Source organism: Aulonocara stuartgranti (assembly GCF_965226115.1).
Source record: "Aulonocara stuartgranti genome assembly, chromosome: 20".
Taxonomy (NCBI): Eukaryota; Metazoa; Chordata; class Actinopteri; order Cichliformes; family Cichlidae; genus Aulonocara; species Aulonocara stuartgranti.
Genome location: NC_138956.1, coordinates 2,283,772 through 2,308,132, shown reverse-complemented (window position 1 = coordinate 2,308,132; position 24,361 = coordinate 2,283,772). Strand labels below are relative to the sequence as shown.

At 44.9% G+C, this 24,361-nt stretch overlaps 1 protein-coding gene across 6 annotated transcripts in view; it reads left to right on the top strand.

The window, feature by feature from the left end:
* rarga (retinoic acid receptor gamma a) overlaps positions 1 to 24,361 on the top strand; it is a 53,052-nt gene that overhangs the window by 19,137 nt on the left and 9,554 nt on the right. For 5 of the 6 annotated variants that reach the window (XM_082519449.1, XM_082519450.1, XM_082519451.1 and 2 more), the window contains one exon: positions 5,779 to 6,145. In XM_082519449.1, coding sequence (XP_082375575.1) covers positions 5,977 to 6,145 — 169 coding nt within the window. In that variant the 5' untranslated portion in view covers positions 5,779 to 5,976. Of the gene's footprint in view, positions 1 to 5,778; positions 6,146 to 15,232; positions 15,774 to 24,361 lie in introns of those variants that run through there. The other variant, XM_082519453.1, reaches the window with a different exon arrangement.

Below are 24,361 nucleotides of genomic sequence, written 5' to 3'. Positions count from 1 at the left end.
TATATAGCGCCTTACTAGTCCCTAAGGACCCCGAAGCGCTTTACATATCCAGTCATCCACCCATTCACACACACATTCACACACTGGTGATGGCAGCTACATTGTAGCCACAGCCACCCTGGGGCGCACTGACAGAGGCGAGGCTGCCGGACACTGGCGCCACCGGGCCCTCTGACCACCACCAGTAGGCAACGGGTGAAGTGTCTTGCCCAAGGACACAACGACCGAGACTGTCCGAGCCGGGGCTCGAACCTGCAACCTTCCAATTACAAGGCGAACTCCCAACTCTTGAGTCACGATCGCCCCTTTATCTCCTATAAATCCGTCAAAGTTTAGTAATGCCAAAGCTGTGTGTGTACGTCTCTTTGTTTGTGTGTTTCTGTGTGTAGGTGCTGTTGATAAATCCTTGGTTTTGGTGGAATTACTGAAACAGCAGTTGAGCCAGGAAATCGTCTGCATTGCAAAATCTGCTAACAATCCTTCTTTGTGACATGACTTTGAGTGGTAAATCAGGGAGTTGTTGATACCTGTCTTCTTCTGGAATTTCTTTAGCAATTAAGGCGAAGTGGTGGGGAGGGGTTAGACAGGTGGTTTAGGAAAATCGAGGGGCTCTCTGCTGCCGCACTATAATTAACCAGGAAGCTATCTGCACGCCATTTCCTATGTCTGTTTTTGCAGGTGTGCCATTCTGATGTGAGGATTTACATCTAAGCCTCCACCCAAGTTCTCGTTAAAAGACCTTGTGCCAATGGCAAAAAAAGATGAACTTGTGTGAAAGTGTGGCCTTTTGAATGCTGTGCTTGCTTATGTGTGTGTGTGTGTGTTTGGGCCTGCATGTGTCTGACTGCTGCTTTGAGTCCTGCGGCTAAAGGCAGCAGTGGTGAAACCCATCCATTACTCTTCGCTCTACACAGAGAGGATTGTTTTCAGCGTGTGTTTAGGAAGGGAAACCCCTCCATTGTTGCCTCCGTGGATCCTTACCAGTTCTTCCTTTACGTCTTCCTACACAGACATATTAGCAGCACAGACTTTGACTTTCACACTGCTGCTATTTTAAAGTTTCTTCCCTCACCTTTTTTTTCTCCGCCTCTCTCTATATTTGTCATGTTTGCTTACTGCCACTTGCCCTTTTCCTCATCATTGCATGTTTTCCTGTTTTGCTTGACCAACTGCTAAAAGTCTCTGTGTTGTGTACTGCAGAGAGAGGCGCATCATGGAAACGGCAAGCAGTCAGGATGACTTCATCATGTCGCAAAGCGTTTTATGTCTCACTGTGTGTTCTCACTCTTTCCATAGCTCTTCTCACAAGTGCATGTCAACTCAGATCGTTATGTGACATTATGATTAAGTGAGAGCAGAAAAATTATTTTAAAATAGTGACTAGGTGACAGTGACAGTCATGGCGCTCTTTAACAAAAAAAGAGGAAAAAACAATCCCTTTTTTAAGTGACAAACGATTACACAGAGGTGCTTCTTTGCATTGTTGCTTCAAGGAAATGGTATTTGTGTGATGCCAAGAACAGGCAGATGTCAAACAAGTTTCAGGTGATGGAATGCAACTGTGTTTGGAGCGTCTGTCATTTTGGAGCCATTAACCAGCTACTTGTTGAAAGAGTGGAAGCTGTCAGCTTTGCATCAGATAAAAGCGTCACGGCTATTGTTTTCTCAGGTAAAGTACTGCTGACGTTTGCAACAAGATCACCTGTGAACCTGTTTCAGTAGGAGCGTTTAAATTTGCCTGTGCAGCTCTGAATCCATTAACGGCTTTTGAAGGCTGGATGTGGGCATGTCAAGCAGTGATTATAACAGTAAACGTGTTTTTAGCTCCGAGATGTTGAAACACTGGTCCGTTGGTGCAGTTTGGACACCTGGACTTTGAAATCATTCTTTAACAGCTTGGTGTACAAACTACTTAAAATATAACTCTTTGCAACACATCATTTCCTTTATAGAGTTAATGAACATAACTCACTTTGTGATGTCAGCAGTTTAAAGACAGTGCCTGGAAGGCATGCACAGTTTTCTGTCAAAAAACTGACAGGAGTGGGCAAGTCAGAAGTGGAAAAAGAGTGAGAGGATGTTTTCCCTGCCAGGATAGATGGCACAGTTCATTTATCTCGAGGCTGTGAATGTACAATTCAGAACTTCTGGTAAAGGCGCTGGGTTTCTGCTCTGCACAGGATAGTTCCACAGTTCCACAGTTTTTAATTTTACCTCACAGAAACATGTATATTTTGACCCTCTGCTGAGTTGATGAAGCTCGACAAAAAATCTGTGAACTCGCTCAGTTTCTGGAGAAATGAAACAAAGAGAGGTCTCTGTGTCAGTGTGGTAAGAGTGGGGAAAAGTGCCTTTATAGCCATACAAATATAAAATTCTAACTGAATATTCTTCTGTGTTCTCACTGACTGGAATAAGAACCTCAACCGGTAAACAAACCAGGAAAGTCATGGCATCCAGAGTCCTGCTCGCGTATGCCGAGTAATCACCTGTGGTTTCTTTTGCAGAGTTAAAAAAACAGCTGCCTCGCTTGGTAGTGTGGTGCAGAGCTTCCTGAGATGCTGTGATTTATTTGTTATGTTTGACTGCAGTTCTTATTGCCTGAGGGGCTCTGTCACAACAGTTAAGGCACAATTGTTGTTTTGCTCACAGAGGACTTGATACCCTTTGTCTGACAGACATTCAATCTGTGGGAACTGTTGTCTCTCTCTCTCTCTCGCTTTCTTTTTAACTCTTACTTGATTTTTCATTTTGCTCCGTCTTCTCCGCAAAACTCCTCAGCAAACAAGAGAATCTCCTTCTCCGCACGCATGCCTGATCTTGTTGCATTGTCTCCATATTGCCAGGTTGATTGATCCAACTTCATTTGCTACATGAAAATCATTGGATTATCTCAAGTGTAACCAATGACTTTAGTCTAACATGATGGACTGCAGTGAGCTCTGACACTATTTACAGAAACAAACCAAAGCAAATTTAAACTGCTACAGTGCACCTCTCTTAGGCAATGATGGAAAGTCCCAGCAGCAGCCGTAAACCCACCCATAGCTGGCCCTGGTGCTCCTTGCTTGCCTGGCTGCCTGCTGCCTCCTGTGTGCCCCCCAGGCTCAGGGGAAGTGGGGAGGCCCTCCATGCCCATTTGGCCCTGGCTAACAGGGGATGAGGTCACTCCAAATTCCCCTTATCCCCTTATAGCCCCAGACGGGCTGGCGAAGTGAGCCTACCACAGGACCCAACATAAAACATAAATGGCTCTGTAAAAAGCTGCTGGGCTGATGTGACTCATTAAAAAACTCTGGCGCCAACTCTTTTATTAATTCATTATTGTGTTTAGGGAGCGTAACGTTACTGGGTTCTGTTTTAAAAGGCTGCGTCTCTGTGCTTCAGTTCTTTTCCTTCTAAGTGTTCTTTTTCTTTCTTTTTTTAATACTTTTGTTTTGCAACACATATTTGAATGTGGAGTGGAGCTGTGGTTTATTCTGGTAGAATTCAGCCTCTGGACTGTCTCTCAGACCGTTTTAAACTTAATTTCTGAATTAATATGCCACGCTTTCCTCCTGTCAGAATACATAATTCACACGCACTGATTTGTAAACTCCGCTGTCAGTCTTCTTTTTCTCACACAGTCACCCATTTCTTTTATCCTCCTCTCTCTTCCAGCTCTTGCAGACACATTGTGCTGCCTCTATGGGGCCTGGTCTGGTTTGAGTTCTTGAAGCAGATCTCCAAATGGCCCGAACGCTTGCCAAGTACATACTCATAACCCGCACACACATGCACATTATGAGGCTACGCGTTGCTGGCAGTCTTGTTTTTGCAGTCTGTACCTCTTCTCTCATTAGGCCCAGTGTGAAATCGTGTGATGTCTCCAGTAATGTTTTTGCGCCTTGGCTGCACAGTGGAATCACTACGCAGGGTCATGGTACAAGTTGTATAAGCAGTGGAAGGATGGAGGGATGGGGCACAGAGGATAAGACTGGGTATAAGGATATGATTATGTAGAAGAGGTGTAGGCGGGTCAGAAGTGGAAGGGGTGGGGTGGGGTCCAAGGTAGGTTGGAGGAGAAATATACTGGAAAAAGTAAAGACGTAAAACAGAGAGAAAGAAGGAAAGAAGAAGAAAGATGGCAGTATGGCTGTGTTGGCAGGATGGGGGTGGGTGCCTATCCGCGGCTGCTCCTTCCTGAAACGTGGCCACCCGAGCCTGCCTGGGCCCTGGATGCACATGTGGAACAGTTTACTGTAATGGAACTCTAAATTAGTGGTGGTTTGAAGCTGCCTGCAGCAGTAGGGTGTAATTAACTGGCTCTGTTGAAAGAGAAAGAGCCAGAAAGAGAGGCAGGGAGGGAGCCAGAGCCCTGGAAAAAGGCACGGGGTGAGAGGTGTGTGTGCGTTCATATGTGTGCGTGTGTTAGGGGATGCTCTCACACATGTGATGTGTGGAGTTTTTGAGTGCTTGATTGCGTGTGTGGCGCATATGTGTGCTTCTTGGAAAGCTCTCCCTTCTTTTTTCCCGGGCATGGCGCCACCTCTTAGTGCCCCCATGTGCCCAGACCCTGTCACTGTTCCACTGTGCTTTTTCGCTCAGTTCAGCAGTTCACTGGTTTAGCCTTAGATCTTTCCACCACCCCCACCCCACCACCCCACCCCTCCATTTCTTTGTTTATACCGAATTCATTACCAGGATTTTTTCCCTGTCTTTTCTCCCAGATTCACAAGCCACAGCAGTTCCAAATTCCTTGGCTCTGCTCTTTTTCAAAGCCACATATAAAAAACAAGCTGATCACACCACCCACTCATGAAATCACACTAAGGAAGCACAAGCAAAAGGAAAACATGAAAAAGAAAATGGGAGGCCTCTTTTATATTTCACCCCCCCTTTTTGCATTGAGAGTCGACAGAGGGGCATAACTGCAGCCTTGTCTGCACTTGAGCCTGACTTGTCTATGCCCACTGTGTGGTGTCAAAGTGACGAGAAGGCTGCAGGAGGCTACAGCCAAAATGACTCTGTGGGATGGGAGCCTGACCTCAAGAGAAGATAGTTGGAAGTGACAGCAGCAGTTAGCAATCAGTGGATCTCATTTTCCCTACTCATCGACCCCCCCTCCTCCCTTCTTCATGCTCTGGACCCCGTGTCTGGGCCCCTGGTCCTAGGGGAAAGAGGCAAAGAGGCAGGCTGCTGTGCTAGGCTGGCAGCAGGAACAGAGGAGCTCTTTATAATAGAGTTCTGGTGATTTAAATCATATGGTATAGCCTGGAATCACTGTAGAAGTCTGGAAGCTCTTCAAAACTGTACAAGAGCTCCCTCTCTCTCTCCCCCTCTCTTTTCCTCCTCCCTCCTTCCTTCCCACTCTTCACTGTTATAACTTTTTCCAAACTTCTTTCTTATTTTCTTTTCCCCTCACCCAGTCCCAGTTTTTTTCTTTTCTTTCTGGCTTTTCCCTCTCCGAGCCTACTCATTCTTTTTCTCTCTATCTGTTATGGTTCTCGCCATCTCATCCTTCCTCACTTCCTCTTTCCTTCCCATTCGCTCATACCTGTTGGTATGAAGTTTACACATCCTTCTCGCATTAAAACTGTGGATGAACTATTATCGGACCCAGATGGAATCAGAGTTGATGTGAGGTGAATCCTGTTTGTTGAATCTAGAGCAGATCTTAGCATCAAACAAAACACTAATCGTATCATCATGTTCATGCCAATCAAAAGCACTTATTCTTATATTTTATGTGGAATTAAATTAATAGGAAATTATTTACTCTTATCCTCTCATCTGCAGAAAAGAGACAGCAGGACTCTTCTAAAGTGGAGTCCACCTATCCTTCAGTACCTCCGAGGCCCCCTGTCGCCCATACGTTCTCCACGTCTTAAGACTCTTCGACGGACACACATCTCAGCCTTGTGGAGGATTCCAGGTGTCGAAAGAGCCGTTACCTTCAGCCAGCCGCCTGCTGTGGACCCTGGGTGATCCGTCGCCATGGCTACAAACAGGGAACAGCAGGTGGGTCACATGACCGGCTTCCCACCTGCTGTGTACCCCTTTCCCTTCAACTCCATGAGAAGCCACTCCCCCTTCGACCTGCTGGCCAACAGCAGCCTGTTTGGGAGATTTGGGGCTGACCTGCCCAAAGAGATGGCTGCTCTCTGTAAGTCATTTTCATTACTCTGTGTGTTTGTGCTTGACTTGCCTTTCCTCTCATTTTCCATCTCAGTTCCAAGAATGCATACAGCCATTACTTTATTTTTAGTCAGGTCGCATTAAACACCATCTACTGGAAAAGGGGAAATATGGCTTAATTTAAATTGCACTACATTATGTGTAATTTTGTGGAAATGGAAAACTTTAGCGTCTGTTTGTGATATAGGACCAGTGGTAGAAAAAAATCCCCCAAAGAGACCATGAGGAAAAAGTCTACTTTCATCAGTACAATGATTACTCTGCTCCTGTGGTTTCCTTATATGCTTTATGCTTGTAGATGGTGTGGTTATGACCGCAAGCTCTGGCTCTGGCTTCACGATGCGTGCGTGTATCCGTGCGCGTGTGCGTGCCTGGACCTCTCACAGAGCTTTTGTGAGGCAGATAATGCACAAGTCTGTAATTATAGACAAAACACATTGAATTATGTATTAAGTGATGAGTACTGAGCATCAAAATAGTTAAAATGAGTACTAATGCAGTTCAAACATTTGACTTGGACAGCGGTGACTGATCGTATAATTAAAATGAAAGGTGAGCTAGACACTGGACTTGATTCACAGCAGCGTTCCCCTGTCAACTGTGTACTTCTATGCTTGACCATAGGGGGCACTGTTACATTCTGAAGCGCTGAGACGGGGATGATGTATAGAGAACAGAGCACAAAGAGGAGATTGTTGGCAATCCAGAGTCTTTTTCTGTTGTGCAAAAACTAGCAAGATGAAACGCACGGTGCCGACGTACATTTCTCGTTGTTCAAAACACCTGCTTGTCTCAAAACCACTAATCAGCAACAGGATTCTAGGTCAGGGAGGATCCTTGTGTGGAACCACTGCGGTATAATTCACTGATGATAATAATGCCAGAAGAGAGAGCGAGAGAAAAGAATGAGCACTTTTGTTGAGGTTAAGCCATGAGGTAAAGGTAAGCAGAAGTTATTTGAAATCTGATCTGGGTGCAGTGTTAAAGGGGCGGCAGGTGGTGGTGGTGTGTGGTAGTGGAGGAGTAATAATGGGTGTGGGTGGCAACAGCTGAGCGCGGAGCCTGCCTGTGTGTGCAGCCCCCTACTCCCCCCACCACCACCGCAGCATGCCTGAGCACCTCTCCAGCCTTTCAGCCGTCAATCACTACCTCACCCCCTCTCTTCCTTCTCACTGCCACTGCCCACCTAATCCTCAAGGTATTTTCACAGAACCAGAGAGAGAGAGAGAGCGAGCACCTGGGGGTAATGTCCTGGTGTGGTGGAATCCAAGAACACACCCAGCAAAAACACACACACACATATATATACACACAGGCAAACATGCACTCGGAGACACTCTTCCCTCTCAGTTTCTTTTGCTCTCTGTCTGGTTCTCTCTCATGAAGCCACACACACACACACACACACACACACACACACACACACACACACACACACACACACACACACAGCAGTTCTTTCATCTAAAAACTAGAAACATACCCCTGACGCAGAATGAAATCCCACCACGCTGACAGATGGATTCTTTATGGTTTTTATGCTGGCATGACTTAAAACAAAAACAAGTATCAAAGCACAAACAGACGCAGGCAACCACATGCACTGGGGCTTCATACACGACTGCTTGTACTGACACATCCACGCTGGCAGTAGTATCGTTCGCAGGGGTTAAGGACTGCAGTTATTTGGTTTAAGCTTCGGGTCAGAGTGTGAGAAAAGCTGGGGACAAAGATCAAGTCAGGATCACAGTGACAGTTAGCTTCAATTTGTCGAGACTGACATGTTTTTTTAAGTGTCTCTATATTAACATAGCCGTGCTGGTTGAATGGTGTTTACTGTCACAATTTACTATTTCATTATGTTTACATTACGAGCTGCAGCTATTGCTTGAATGTCAAATAAATGCCTGTCAGTTGAATATTAAAAGAATTGCCTGCTGGACTAATTCTGCGTTTCACTGTACAAAAATACATCTTAGTTCAGTTTAAATGCTGGCAGCTCAGTGGAAAACTCTCTGTTGTTTTTTTTATCTGCTTTTAAAACATCCTATTGGTGTATCCCTTGACAAGGAATGTTACAAGTCATTTTGCTGACAGCAGTCTCATTCCCCGCTCTCTTAAATGTTAGTGGGGAAGACAAAGGGCCTCGGTTTGGACATTCCCCAGGCCCTCTTTTTCTTCTCCTTCTACTTCTTCAGGAGTTGACTTGACAGTCCTGCTCATTGTTGTCAGGCTTGTCTGTACGCCAGACTGAGAAAATACCTTTCACATAAAGGGAGTAGCACTGTGGAAATTTCACCGTGTATCTTTGTGTGTGTGTGTGCAGTCAGTAGCTCTTCATGCTTGCACAACTTCAGAGTTTTTTGCGTAATTGTTGTAAGAAAGGTACCCTGGGTGACACCTACCTTTTGTTTAGATGTGCACACTGTGCTGACCTGCCAGAGCACCTCCCATGGCGGTGCTCTGTCTTGGCACCAGAGTTCTTTGGAAATACCTGTTTTGCAAGGAGGTGGGAAGAGACAGAAGAGGGATGGGAAGGGGTGGGCCGACTGTGTTTGCACATGTCCGCATAGTAAGCTTTTCTTTTTGCTTAATGCATAAATGGAAGATCCAGAAAACCTCAGTGCCTCTCTTCAACCTGGGTGTGCTGCAGACTCCCACTGTAGCTGCTGATATCTGAATAAGCGTGCAATGGCGTTTGTTCATCTGTGAGAAGGTCTGATGGCTCTCTGCAGTGTGTTGCTGAGGCTGTTATCAGTTGATCCCTGTCATTACGGGAGCCTTTCAAACAAACAGTTGGAAGCCCATTAAGGCCTCTTATTATGTGATAACATCGTCACTGAGCCCTGAAACACCTCGCTAAGCTTTCACCAATCAGGGCCAGAGCGCTGGCCTCAGACTCAGCCGTGGGGATGTTTTGAAAAGCTAGTAGGTCTTTTCCTTCAGCCCACATGGCCTGGCCGAAAAATCTAAAGTCCTCTGCTGGGCTCAAACTTTCCATTCATACCATAATTTGTAGGGTTATGCTGAGTGATGAATACAGAAAACCCATGAGAGGCCCAGCTGTGAGCTGCATCACAGTGGGATGAAATCAAAAGCACTGTAATAATAGAATGGAATGAATAGCGTGTTGAAACCTGTGTAAAAGCTGGCTCACTTTGCTCTTTTGTGCCTCTGGTGGAGAGAAGGGCAATAGCAGTTCATTTAAAGTGTCTGTTAGACATGATGGACTCGTGCACCAGCATTAGCATACAAGCAGTGTGGAACATATGCATGGATCTGCGGTTGCACACACACACACACACACACACACACACATACATATGCAGTTCAACACAAAACATCTAGTTCGGCAGATTGTGAAAAAGGCCGAAATGTTCCAGCAAAACAAAAAAAACAACAAAAAAAAACACGCAGAGTGACATAATTAAAAACACTCTTTGCATACTTACACACACACACACACACACAGAAACAACATAAGGAGGTCATGTTGGCTTAGGGAGCTAAGGGAGTTGCGTAAAGGAGCCATTTTGGTGGGAAATGTGGTACGGCAGGGAACGTCAAAGCAAACCTTTAAATGGAGGCGAGGGACAAGGGAACGATGTCAGCTAGCAGAGTGAAGCTTTCTCCACTGGAGGTGAAGCAGAGCACAAACGGCACATTGAATCTCCATTTATTTTCATAAGGTTGAAGTGCTGGGTTTAAGCCTAGCCTTGGTGGTGTAGAGTAGGATTAGTAGGATTTGCCTCTGTGCACATGTGTATGCTAATGTGGGCATACTACATATCTGATGAAAGCAAGGGGCAGAGAAAAAGATGAAGTGATCTATGTATGGATATGAAAATGATGATTGCAGCCCCGCAACCCAATACTTCCTTGTAGGTACATATTTCCCTACACACACAGGAAAACCAAACGCTCATCTGTGTTTCTCATTGTTTGAACAGCTATAAATAATTGACATTACATTTTTTGCTATGTTGGGTGTCGGTTTAAAGGGAAAAACACAACACAAAATTTCCTCATTAGTAAGGCTCAACAGCTTAGGTCACAACATATCACTATAATGCTTTTGCTTGTATTCTACAGGAAGGATGACTAACCTTTCTTCTAAAAAAACATTCTCTCTTAAACATACACACATGATTTGATTGTGGTGTTTTATCAGCTTGGTCACAAGTTAGATGTTATATTGGGTTGAAGACTACAGCATATGATTCACATCATTTTCATCCACATGAAGCCTTTCTGTGGCTCCCCACTCCCACCCCCTCTGCTTGACCATTGTCGCTCTGGAAGAATCCATTCTCATCGGCATTGAAATGTTTCTTCGTGGATACAAACTCAAGTTTGTATTCATTTGCCGTGATCTTTCCTTTGAGTGGATCCAGACAAATTCCCATAAATTGTGTTTCTTCAAACACCAAATGAAAACCATGCAAGAAACAAATACCAGATCATTTAGGTCATTGAAAGTGAGCAGGTGGATGGATATACTGAACTACACTCATTTGCCAAAGACAATAATCTTAGTTTGGCTGCAGCTTCTGAATTGTGAAAGATGTACTTTATATTGTTTGGTAAAACCTCGACAGTAATAGAGTGAAAATCGGAACAATCAGATGACGAGTAAGTACTTTGCAACAGTGGAAAGGAAAAACTAATAATGTTAAATTTCTGCTACTACTACTAATAATAACAAAAATAATTTTTCTTGTGCTTGATCATCACACTAAGTCATTATTAGCTCTTCTTCTTTCTGACTCTGGTACTAAATGCCGTGAGTGTCAACACCTAAACAAAAAAAGCTCTCATATAGCTGTTTGCTCGCTGGCATCTCTGCTCCTGTGACCATGATAGCAAATTAGCAATGCAAGCACTGGACCATTTTGGACTATACTTGTGTGTGATGACAGCATGTGCAGCGCTGTTTGGCTTTGTCCTTCATCTGTCAGTGAGACTGGAGTCTATTGGCTGTAATAAACAACTCTGCATTGTGTGACATCCCTGCTTTTATCTCCCTAGGCGATCACAGGCCTCAAATGACAGGTGCTCCACTCCTTTTTGGCAATCAGTTGCACTTATTATTTTTTCACTAACGCTAGCCCTGATTCTGTAGTGCTGATTTTTTTGTGTAAAAAACGATCAGTTTTCCTGTAGACTCCTGGTGGAGCATAGGTCTGCAACAACACCGTAAAAAATGATAGTAAGTAGAATATCTGCTGCTCCATGATGATATCCACCTAAACCCCGCTGGCTTATGCACTTCAGAGTTCTCTCGCTCGGTTCCCTCTTTTCTCCTCTGCCTTTACCTTGGATTTCCTCTCATTATCCCACACTGCAAGTGGGAGCCAGATTGCCCTAAGTGCTGGAAACTTTCTGCAACTTTGCAGGACTTAAATGTGTGTGTGTGCATCTGAAAAGCCAGCAAAGGTTGCCGATAACAGAGGGACCACAAAGTGTACTACAGCTCTGACATGATGACAGATGAAGATAAACATGCTACTATCAAAAGTGGGAGGGTGCTGTTTTCAGACAGTCTTTGTGGGCACGTGCAGGATGAAAATTGCGCAATGGCGAGAGAGGAAGGCTGGCTTCTCTGAAGACGTGGGAGGGCACACAGGTCCAGGACGTGCCCATGAAAACAAGACGGGGGTTTGCATTTTTGGCCGAATCTCACTTTTTCTCACAAGAAAACATGGGTAGCAGAACATCATGACAGTGCAGAAAGAGCGAGAGAAAGAAGGAGGGAGAAAATGTGAAAAAGAAAGATGGCCACGAGTGTAAGACCTTAGCATGTGTCAGATCTTTGACTGGTGGAGCAATTGATGGATGAAATGGACAACAACACAAGGATTGCTCTTCTTTTTTGCCTGATGTTACTTTTTTAGTTTAAAAAAGAAGCTCTGCTCTGCTTACTGAACAACCCTTAATGGGATGTGTGCACTTTTAAGTGTGCGTGTTCTGCGTAACCTGAATCTGGCTGTGGTGGGAAGGCTTCCTGGGCTGGTGTTCAGTGTCTCTATCATCACCAGCAATCTGTTTCAGCATGTCCGCACGCTGCACACATGCCCACATCAGAAATGGAAAAGCTTTACATTCCTTTCAAAATGACTCTGTTGCGTTTAGTGCAAAGGCCTCTGTCTTTATTACCTCACACACGATTGCGTTGTTGACTGCTTGGCTAGAACCTGAATGACTGTATACAGAGGAAGTGGCAACAATGTGTTGTATACGTCTTATCTGTAATTGGCATCAGAGTGTCAGACAGTAGTAAAGCCTGACTGGGTTCCAGCACACGTGGAGCAGTAAGCAGACCAGATCCAGCTGACTGGATAAAATCGTGAGACACGCACATAAAATCGTAATTAAAAAAACAAAACCTATTTCAACATTTTAAACGTGTGCTCAGATTTGTTCTAATCGCTTAAATGAAACATGATTGAAAGCAGACGTCAACATGGAGTGGCCAGTGAGTTGGCAGCCACTGAAAATGAACCATTTCCAAAACCTGAAACAAAAGCAGAAACTTTGTCAACTAAAACAAATCACGCAGTCAGGAAAAAGTGGCCATAGGGAACTTGATGAAATGGGGAGAGTATTTGGAGAAATGGGGTGGGGGGGGGGGTATTATGGAGAGAGATGGAGAGACTTGTGAGCCAGTGAGTGAGGGAGAGAAGAAGGGAGGGCAGGATAAGTTTGGGGGAAAGTTAGTGGCCCAGTGGGGGTTTCTTCCAGAGTTCAGCCTCTCTGGCTGGGGAAGGAAGGGAAGGAGGGAGGGGAGAGAAGGGGAGGCAGGGACCAGCCTGGGTCAGCAGCAGTATGGAGTATGTGTAGATTAGATGTCTAAACTCACTCGGCAAACCCTCTGAAGCCCTGGAAGGCTCACAGCTCACAGTGTAGTTTGCCAATAACTGGAGAACCTGGAGTTGGTGGTCTGAATTATAGTCTCAAACACAGTAAAAAGAAATGTCAAAACCAGTGGAACCGGATAGGGTTCGTAAATCTCTAAAAACAAAAGAGTGTGAACACATGATATTTGAAATAGATTTTTTTGCAGCTTGTCAGCCCACAGAGCAGCCCTGGCAAACCGCGCTGATGTTACATAGAACATTTGAGCACCGGGGGATTAGCCAGTTCTTAGTTTCCAGGATGCTGTATGAAACTAGCAGCGAGGAAAAGAAAACAGGAAGGAGACGAAAGACGAGTGTGAGAAGAATGCTTGTGGATCATAAAAATGTGACTCTAGGCTGTGATGATTTAATCTGAAATGTATCCAGACCAAGACATTTTTTGAATTATTGTGAAAATGGGTGGAAAGCTAGAGAGAAGAAAAGTGCCCCCCCCCCCCTTTTTTTAACAACAAACTTCAGCTAAGCGTTGGCATCTCTGATAGATGCCAGTTTGTTGTCCCCGTGTTGTATTCTTGCCATCATAAAGCTTTCACTGTATGACCTGACAGCTGTATGAAGAAGCACATAAAAACTACTGATGTTGTTTACTATTTGATGAAATAAAAAGAGCTATTAAACGTGCGTCAGTTTGCGAGATTGAGTGTGTGAATCTCAACTCACAGGTGTGTGTGTGTGTGTCTGTGTGTGTGTGTGTGTCTATGTGTGTCTGTGTGTGTGCGTGTGTGCCAGCTTAAGAAAATAAACCTGAAGTCTCCATTGGAGGAATAGCTTTTAAACCAATAAACATAGTAATGAAAATCATTCAAAATAGCCAGAAATGTGAAAGCATGGTTTCTTTCATGAGACAGGAAAAAGAGTGAAGTGTTAGACAGAGGAGGAGGAGGGAGGAGGGAGGACGCTGTGTGTTTATGGAGAGCGTAGCCAGCAGCACAGATTGACAGGAAATGGTGTCTTTTTTGCCTGCTGGGCTGTACCACTTGTACTGCTTTGACAGGGGGAGATGAATGTGAGGAGCTCACAGACTGAAGCTATTCTATTATCATATATCTCCCATTGTATCACGCTGTTTGCTTTAGCCCAGCCAGAGTCCATCCCTCTGCTGAGCAACAGTTAGGACCAGTGTCAGGCTTTTTCATTGACCTCACACTGCCCATTGATTTCCTTTGATTCACTGCCACTCTCAGGGCACTGCAATTTTTTAAGCTGAATTGTTTTTTTTAATCAGTGCACAGAAAAACCATTGTTATAATGAAGGTTAAATGTGTAGGGTATACGTTTTAACTGTGAATCCACAACCACTAAAATATTCAGCTGCCACGAGGCTTTTTTACTGCATTAAAATCATTGCTTGAACAACCTGATCGACGCTGCTTCCTTGGACGTCTTTTGCTATTTCTACGTCGAGATATAAATCACAAGCAAGGTCAAGTAAACCTGTGAGAAGTGTGTCCAGCACATGGTGTGTTTGTATATTGGAGATATTTGTCTGTGTAAATGCACTGCAGGGATTGAGCAAGGCAGCCCTCATTCATCACTGTTAAAGCACTTCCAGAGGGAGCGACAGAAAGAACTGCCCATCCTCTGTTCCCTCAAACAGACAGAGGAGAGGGAGGGATTTACCCTGGCATCTGGTTTCTGGGTTCAGCCACAGCACAATGTTCTTTCTCTTTCTCTCTCTGGCTCTCTTTTTGACACACACATACACGCCCGGGCCAGTGGCTGGACTTTAATATGGTTATGATTAGAGACGGGGGCTCAGTGAAGGGAGGGAGGGGGAAAGGGGGTCTTATTTACTGCAGGGAACTGGGGGAGGTGCAATGTAAAGAAAGCCAGAGACAGGGACCAGATCTGAATGGAAGACGGTGGGGTTGGGGTAGGTGGGGGCACTGTTTGCATTTAGGGCTGAAATATGAAAAACAAAAAATCGTGTGTTCAAAAAAACAAACAAACAAACAAAAAAAAAGCACAAGAAGAATGGGGAATAAAGTTTTGTGCTCCAGCCAGATCAGTTCTTACTCCAGTGCAGACTCTGCTGGACGGCCCCTTACACCTCCCCTCCTCCTGGGTTCCTCTCTCTCTGTCCCTCCCTCTCTGGCATTCTCTGTCTTTCTCTCCACCCCCTCTTGCAGCGTCATGCCAAAGCAGTTGGTTCACTCCGCCGTGTCTGGGGCTCAGCGAGAGCTGCGAGAGGCTGTTATTTAGGTCTGTTACAGCAGACTGGGAGCAGCTCACCCAGGGGCAGGGGGGAGAGGAGAGAGTCAGAGTCACGCTCAGCTCAGCCAGTCAGGAACCATATCTGCATTCCAGCTGAGAGGGAAAAAGGAAAACTCCAGCATCGGAAGGAAAAGACAGCAGAGAGAGAGTGACAGCGCGAGATAAGTGAAGGGAGGGAGAGGAAGGTAGTGAATCTAGATAGCTGTTGCTGCTGTGAGCTCTTGTCACTGCTTCAGTGAGTGACGTGAGCAGTGGAAGCAGGGTAGGACACAGGCAGGACTGAGGGCTCTCACTGATTTTTGCCGAGGGTGGGGGGTACCATGTTCGACTGTATGGAGGCTCTGGGAATGGGCCCCCGTCAGCTCTATGATGTCACCAGCCGTGGTGCATGCATGCTGCGGAAAGCGAACCCCTTTTTTGCCGGGTTGGACCCCTTTGCTTGGACGAGCACTGCCAGTGTTCAATGTAAGTGGCATCCTGTTTGGATTCTTCTATGACACAATCATGTTTCCCCCTCTCTTCTCACTCTCCTTTTCTTTCGGTCACTCCTTCCTTCATTTTCTCATTGCTGGCTTGTTTACCCCTCAGGGCTCGGCCAAGGGGGCTGCTGTCAGGGGCTACAGAGCAACACAGGAAAAGACAGAGACAATCCTCTCCTCTCCTCCTCTCCTCTCCTCTCCTCTCCTCTCCTCTCCTCTCCTCTCCTAGCCCACAGCCAGTTTGAGCTGCTCAGCCATCTGAAAAAAATTCTCTGCTATGATATTATATGCACTGTGTGTTGGGTTTTTAAAAAATGTGCTTGTGTGTATTCGTCTGTGTGGTGAGTTTGTGAGTTTGAGCCCACAGAGTCAAGTTTCAGTAACAATGTTTGCCACCTGGGGTTTGACCTTGCCAGGTGCTGCATACTAGAAAAGGAAAAGGTTTTGGTGAGTGACAGGAAGAGATGACAGTGACGTGTCAGATGTACTCTATCTGGTTTATTGTCTATTCACAGCATGAGTTTAACACTAGAAGTGAGGTGTCTGATGAATTTCACATGAAAAGTTAATGACAAATGTTGCCTGTTTTTAATAATACAGTTAGTTAATAATAAGTTTTGCTGGGCCTGCTGCAGTCTTCATAGGTCAGAGGTTTGTTTATGCTGCTGGATACTAGATGGATAATGATATTCCTCCAGAGCCAAACAGCCATGAATTAGTAAGCGGATTAATTATTTAGCAGATAAATGTATGAATAAATAATAATACATACAAATCTCAAGAAAGCAGAGATATATTCTGGCCAACGTTCTCTTCTCTCTTTTGCTCGTTGCATCTATCCACTTCATTCCCCCCCCCCCCCCCCCCCCCTTCCCTCCCTTCTTCTGCCGCTGACTTCAGACAAGGCTCTGACTCTAACAACAACTGGGGTCCATTTTCATCTACTTCCAGGGGGCTGCTACTGCTGTGAGAGAGTGTGTGAGAGTGAAAAGGAGTGGGGGTGTGGGGTGTGTATGCATGGTATGGTGGGAGAAGTGTGGAGGGAGCCAAGCCAGATATGACAGTGGAAAAACAATCAAGAATATAAGAGGAGCCGGAGCGATCAGATAAGCAGCTTAACTTTGCTCTCGATTTTTCAGAGCTGCTTGAAAGTGTTTTCAATTTTTTTTCATGCTCTTCCGTTTGTTCGTCCTCCCTTCTTTTTTGTGCCTTTTTACTTCCTTGGGGGGGGGGGGGGGGGGAGTCATCTGTCTTCATTAATCGTGAAGACACCAGCATTTCAGTGGCCGTCATGCACACTGGCTGAGCTTTAATGAAGACAGATGCCCTGTCAGTGGAGGCTGAGGCCAGAGGGGACTCCAGCCACGCCAGCCTGCTCTGCTTAGCTAGGGGAGCCCTGATGATAACAAGATGAGATTTGTTTATTTAATCAATCAGGCCTCTATGGTCCTTTCCTTTTAACCCATTCACACACATGCACACATTTAAAAATTAGGCCTCAGATTCCAGAAGTATATTTTTCTTTCAGGTCTTTGTTCCACACAATCAAAGTTAAAAAAAGGAAAGGGGGAAAAAAAGTCCAGGGACGCTGCCCTGAGGGTGAGAGATCTAAGTTAGCAGAGCAGAGCAAAGTGGCTGGTGTGGTGTACTGTTTCAAACCCAGTGTGCCCAATAACCTTTGTAAACAAAGCTGTCCTATCCCTGCACAAGGAGCCATAATGCCCCTCTTTACTGAAGCAGTTGCCTCCCATTGTCCTCATCAATGAAGCTGATGAATTGATGTTTGAGTCTGATATCTCATTAAGCCAGCCCAGCTGCACAACAGAGGGACCTGTCTGGCTCTTAATGCCACAGTCACACAAGCACGCACACTGCACACCAAAATAGCCACTGTGTTTGTAAAGCAAGTCACCTGGCCCTGGATTAATACAATAATATACTGTTGTCACACAGGTTTTTTTTTTTCCATTTCTAAAAAGAATTCAACTCTTTAGCAATGCTCTCTACAATGTGAGGATAAAAAAAAACAAGGTTTAGCAGAAATGCAAAAACAGTTTTTCTCTGATAACCTGTGTGGAGAATGTGCAGAGAAAATGTTTGTCTGCCCTAAATCTTTCACAAAATGAGTATAACCTCCTCTCTTTGCAGTAAATCTTCAGCGGTGATAAGTGTCTCTGCTGTTGGCCATTAGCCAGGGACAATCAGAGGACTTAAAAGTGTGTGGTCAGTTTTCTTGTTTTTTTGTTCAGGAGTGGGAGACCTTAATGTCAGAGGTTAGGCAGAGGCTACAGCCTGGCCAATGTCAGATCTACTGCATGTGTGGTAAGCTCGTCAGCTTGCTGAAAAGGAGACTCTTTCAACCAGCTTGGCTTGTGTAATGCTCTTAAGTGCCTTATGCCACAGAGCTGGTACTACATCTGAGCTGGCCTACACATAAGGATAATGGACACTGATTTAGTCGTACGTCAATGAGAACTGAATTAGTCAACTGCCAGGGAAGCCATTTGAGACAGCCTATGCCGACAAATCCCCTCTCTGTCAATGTTCATTTGCTTAGAAGAATGAGGCAATTACGTTTAGCAGTTCTCCAGGGTCAAAAGAAGGGAAAGTGTTTTTTCTCACCAAAGTACACTCTTAGCTCGATGTTTTTGAGCACACTTTGGATTGTAAGTCTAACAAACGGTATATATAAGAGCTGGACATGACAGTAACAGATTGCTTGAGCAATTTGTCACTATGTGTGTCTTCACACACACACACACACACACACACGGGCGCACACGCTTCTTTGTTTTCCCTTAATGTGCTGTTCAAATGTGAATTGAGGGGCTAATTGAAATGGGGGGTATAGATCTCGGCAGCAGCGGTAGAGAAATAAGAGCTTCCTGTGACCGCTGGCACATTCTGGCCCGATCATTTTCTCCCTGATAGAAGTCTGCAGTTATTTCATTATAATTACAAAAGATTCAATTAAAAGATTAGAATGCCTGAGGGGGCAGGGCTGGAAATAGATGGTGGTATGTTGGTTAGTGGGTGATGTGTGTGTTTGTGTGTTGGAGAGAAAGAGGGAGAGTACTTACACTTCTAATCATTGTCACTAACGTCACGTGTTTATATCGCTGATTTTCTCAAGATAATGTCAAAACAATGTGCTCAACTTTAAAGGAATAAGCCAGTCCAGGGTCAATGAGTTGTAATTGATATGAAGGAGCGAACAAACGTTAAGCAGGCTGCAACTAAATTAACTTTTTAAACAAAAAAAAACATTAAGCTAGAAATGTGAAAAAAACTGGCATCAAAGAAAAGTCTGTTTTTGGTTTTTGATCGCAAGTTTTAATTATAAAAAGTACCTCATTTAAAGTGCACTCTAAACTGTCAGGCCTGCACTACAGTGTAATAGGCTCTAAATTATTTATTAATGTGTTGAGGAATACAGTGTCCTGCGTGATATAATACAGTAGCTCAAGCAGCTGCAGTAGTCCTTGTTTTGTAATAAATAATACATAGGATCAGAGCCAAGATGGTTATTAAATAAAATCGCAGGCCTGTTGGTTCATTCTAACCTTACAACAGTTTATGTTACATGTTATATTACGCTGTGGAAATCATTTTAATAGGGTGAAGCCATTTTTGGTGTCAGACCTGCTGGGCTGCAGTATCACACCACCTTGTTCACAGATCTCTGTCAGCCCTGCAGTAATAGCTGAGCCCATTAATAGGCAGCGCTGTCTATAAATAAACAGATTCAATCCTAGCAGTTGCTTCAAGTTTTTTCCACAGAGCCCCCTCCTGTGCGTGGTTTGACTTATGCATAAATCAGAGCGTGTTAACCTATGCTTGTGTGTGTGGTGCCTGTATGCGGACTCCTCTGATCAATGTATGTTCAAGTTTACGTGTCCACTTGGCTGCTGTTGGGCACCCAGACTGCTGTGTCAAAAGCAGAGACGGACAGTGTGCCAAGCTGGATTCCTCAGGCCTGTGCTGGAATCTGGCTCCGCTCTAACAGCAGTTTATAGCTCCTCAGCAGCGTCAGTTGCACCGCTGTAAATAAAACTCGTCAACCGAATGTGAGTCCTTGAAAGGGCTGTTTTTGTTTTCCTGTCCGTCGTGTTTAAACAGTATTTCACAAGAGCGAGTACTCTGAAATTTTACGTGGACTCGTGACGAGCTGACGATTTGTGGATCGCAGCACGATAAACGTGACTGTTATGAGGCAACTGGGCTAGCAGTTTGCGTGAGCTCCAGATCAGTATAAAATCTGGACTTTTGTGAGTTCTTTCACAATAGTTTGCTGGTCCCAGAGGTATTGTGGCTGCCCACCCTAACACCCGTGTCTGGCTGCTGCTATTGTAGCTGTTTACTGAGAACAGCTCTTTGCCTGCCAGGCACATTTTCCGTTGCACAAAGGCGTGGACATTTGGCAAACTATGCATACTTACGTGCGTGTGTGTGCTGTATTAGTGCATGCACCTGAAAGAGTTTATTTCACTGGTGAGCATGTGATGTACCACTGCACAAGCATGTTTGTTTATAGCATAGAAGAGTGTGCATGTAAGCTCAGAGCTGTGTGTGAGCTGGCTGTGGAACGAGCAGTTCTGTTACCAGCGTGTTATTGACTGACGGCTTGGCTCGAGTGTTGCTACGGGCTCGGCGTTAGAAGAAGTGGAGCCCTCGTATAGCCAAGTCGGGTCTAGAAACCCAGACGAGTCCAACTGTCTTCCTCCTGTGTATGTGTGAATGGGTTGTGTTTACGCAGCCGACAGCGTTTGGCAGGGAGTGGTGAGCGGCTGGTGTAGTACAGCTATTATCTGGGCTCAGGGGTGGAGAGAGATGGATGAGGACTTGGCCTGGAGTGGGTGGAAGGAGGGGAGGACCGAGGGGAGGGAGGGAGGCAAATTGGTGTTGTTTTTCCCTTTGACATTAGTCAAATTCTGCCAGTGCGCATATGTGCAACTGACATGACCATCCTTCTGGAAATGGTGCATGAGTTCATTTGTGTACACTTGCATTAGCTTGTATTGTTTGTGTTCCTTGTGGGTGTATTTTGCTGTAAGGAGGAACAGGTGTGTGTGCGTGTAAGCTGGCATGCCTGTAATTGTGAGCCTAGCTGACAGTTTGGGACTTTTTACAGAAAGAAGATGAATGCCAGTGGAGAAATTAACAGATGTCTGTTTGAGTGCGTGTGCGTTTACGAGTGCACATGAAACCAGGTTATTGGAAGAAATCAGGTTAAACCAGGAAACAGGAGAATGTGTTCACATTGTCAGAACTTTACATACAGCTGGTCAGTAATCAGATTTCTCTGCTCTGTTGTGTTTTTTAACTAATACCGTCACACTATACAGTTTCTCCTCTTGTCTCTCAGTATTAGGAATAATCTGCCTGTTAGCTGCTCTGACTTATTCATTGTAGCTTTGTTTTTAGGCAGATTTAGGATATTTATACTTTGAATAAAAGAACAGTTTCAGCATTCATCTTTTCTTTCATCCCACTGTATTGCCTTTCCAGTGCTGCGTTTCCTGTTCCCCGTTCCCTCTTTGGCACGCACACTTGTAATATCCCTGTTAATCCTGTTAATCCATTTAAGTGTAAACTAGAGTCTGCAAAATAAGGTTTCATTCAAAATCAGGTTACTCCAGAAAAAGAACTACTACCAGGTTACTAAAGTAATGTTAACACACTTACTGTTTCTCTGGGCCCCTAGAGTCAACGTTTTGCTCTAAATCTGACACAAGAAGTGCATTCTCACCTAGACACGTGAGAGACACTCTTAAGCACAAAAAAGCAGCACATGCTCTTCAGTGGCTACACAGGAGCAGATAATATGTCCATGTCTCCACCATAGCTTGACCTGTGAGTGAATGGGTACTTGCAGTAGCCTGTTATCACGCCTGGATTTATAAACTTCTGCCTCACGGTAAGAACATCTCCCATTTGCCATAAAACACTAGAGACAAAACCAAACAGACAGACGGACAGCCAGTTTGACAGGAAACAATCCAGCAAATGAATTAGGGGCTGTTTGGGATGATTTCTCGCCTGTTTAGGAATGCTCGATCGACTCAGGTTAGCTGCTGTTAAGGGAACTGACTGGCTGGGTATTGCTTACGTTCCCAGTGATGTGTTCATTCAGTGGTAATTGTCAAAATGTACCTTTAATACTTCATGTATTAGTCTTATGTGGAACTTTGTTTTGTGACACCTCTAGAGACCGTAATGGAAGGAAATGAATCACTGTGTGGCTCAAAATCTGGCTGTCACATCAGTCATCTGAGTGCCTCCACCCAAACGGAGTTGGGCAACCTGTTGGCGGTTTGCTGCCAAGCAAAAGTGAAAAACTCTGAAATGCATCATTGCTTCGCTGAGACACTCAAAGCAGAAGTTTCTCAGAGTGGCTTTAATACCTTACAGGATCTGTGGTTTTATGCCAGTTGAAGGGGACTGCTGATTCTTCAAGAGTTACTACTTATGCATAGATTGCTCACTCAGAAGTCAGGAAGCCACAGTCATTTTGTCACTGCTCTGCCAGTTTTGATCTTAGTCTCTCTGAGTTCTTCCTTCTTAACTTCTTCCAAGTGACTGTATAGAGGAAAATGCTGCGATAATGTGTATTTGGCAGAGTAAACTCACAACAGAAATCAGTTAAAAAGCTGGGTGCATGATTTTTAACATTTTTTTTTTAACAGTGATCTGCATCCTATGTAACGCCAAGTGAAAAGGCAAGAGAAACCGCTTTGTGTAGTGTGTGCAAACTCTTTGGCGTGGACATTTACATGTTGAGTGGAAATGAACTGTGTGCTGCTAGTCGTGGGCGTGTTGTTCCTTCCAATAGGAGGTTTGCGTTTGCGTGCTTTGGTGTGTGGTGCTTCCCCAATGTGCCGGAGTGAATACTACTGTTGTTGTTTACATTATCCGCCTTTCCACTCACTTCCTCTGACAGAGCAAGGCTGCAGCCACGGCTGGGCTACTTCTACTTTTGTAGGTTTCTATTGTTGTGGGGAGGAAGCAATAGCAATTGAACGAGCGCTAGTGGCCTTGCCAAAGACAGGCAGGTGAGAGCCAGGGCTACAGATGGTGAGAGGAAGTCTGGGAGGACGAGAAACAACCCGAGGATCAAAGACTCAGGGTTTCCCTCGATGACTGCTTTCTCCTCTCTCTTCACCTCGCCTGCGCGCCTGTTTCTGCTCTCTGTCTGCTCCCTTGCCTGCCTGTGAACTGTCCTGTCTTCTTGACATGATCAGTGGCCCAGCACTGTGCTGGGTTGCCAGGTTTGGGTTCACTCCTCAGTCACTGGAGGTGAGCTGTGCTCCTCTGTGGTGGGCAGATGAAGAGTCAGCTGGAGCTCACGGCAGGGATGAGGAGGTGCATTTTTTCCACAGATCTGCACTTGACTGTCTGGTTTTTCCAGCGCTGGTCATAAAAGGCCACTGACTGTCTGAAATATTTTTATTGACGTTATATTTTCTTCATTTTTTCCTTTCCTTAATACCGTCTTGCACTGGTTTGGTACAAGGACATTTGAAGGAAATTTTATTTGCTGGGTTCATTGGGGACAGGCGGCTCAGCAGACGAGTTTGGCTGTTTGAAAGCAGCTTGTGTGTTTGTTGACAGGGCTGTGTGGTGCAGGAAAAGGGGGGTGCACGCTGCCAAATGTTTGCTTGCTGACTCCATCAAGAAAATATCAAAAGGCCCTTTATGAGGTGCTGTAAAGAAGACCAGGTGTTTTGAGAACACCACCAGACTCCAAGGGTAATTCCACTTTTTAAAACATGCCCCGGGGATACATTCTTGTCCCACCTGCTGCCTTTCCTGCTTTTTTCATTTTTAAAGGAAAAAGGGGTAAAAAAGAAAAAGATTAAAATGTGCCTTGGCAGCAGCTTGTGTGCCATGTCACATTGTGTCATTCTTCAAAAGTCCACAGTTTTGTCATTAGTACTGACAGAAGCCATGAGCAAATGGGAAAATGTTTTTACTCAACATGCTGGTCTGGCGTCAGATCGCATGCATGCGTCACAAATGTTTATCGATGTTTGTCTCATTGCTTTCTTCTGGTTCCCAGAGAATGGGTTTAATTCCCTTCAGGAATGTGTTTCTTAATATCTATTTTCAAATCTCAAACCCGAGCCATCTCCTGATTGGCCGTCTTCTTTTCCTATATAGTGATGCCTCTTTACAGGCATGTTAGTGTGTCAGTCTGTGGGAGACCAGGTGATGAGCTTTCTGACAGCTGTTGAAAGGCGTTGCTACTGCTCATCACCTTTAATGAAAGTCCCCCCTCCCCTGTCAACACAGTCAGGAATTCCTCCCATTTTTCTCAGTGGTTTTGTTCCTCCACTTCTTTGTTTCTCTCGGTTATAGGCCGGTGCCATTTTGAGTGCTTGTGTATATATATATATGGGTTATATATAGGTGAAACAGAATAGCAATGGGAAATGAGAGCACATGTATGGAGGTGTAGCAGTAAGGGATACTGAGAAGTGGCTACAAAAGCCAGTGACGAAGATCCTCCGGAAACGCTGGTACTGAAAAGAGGAAGGAAGCAGGTCTGTTGTGTGGGACCTTGTAGCAGAAGCC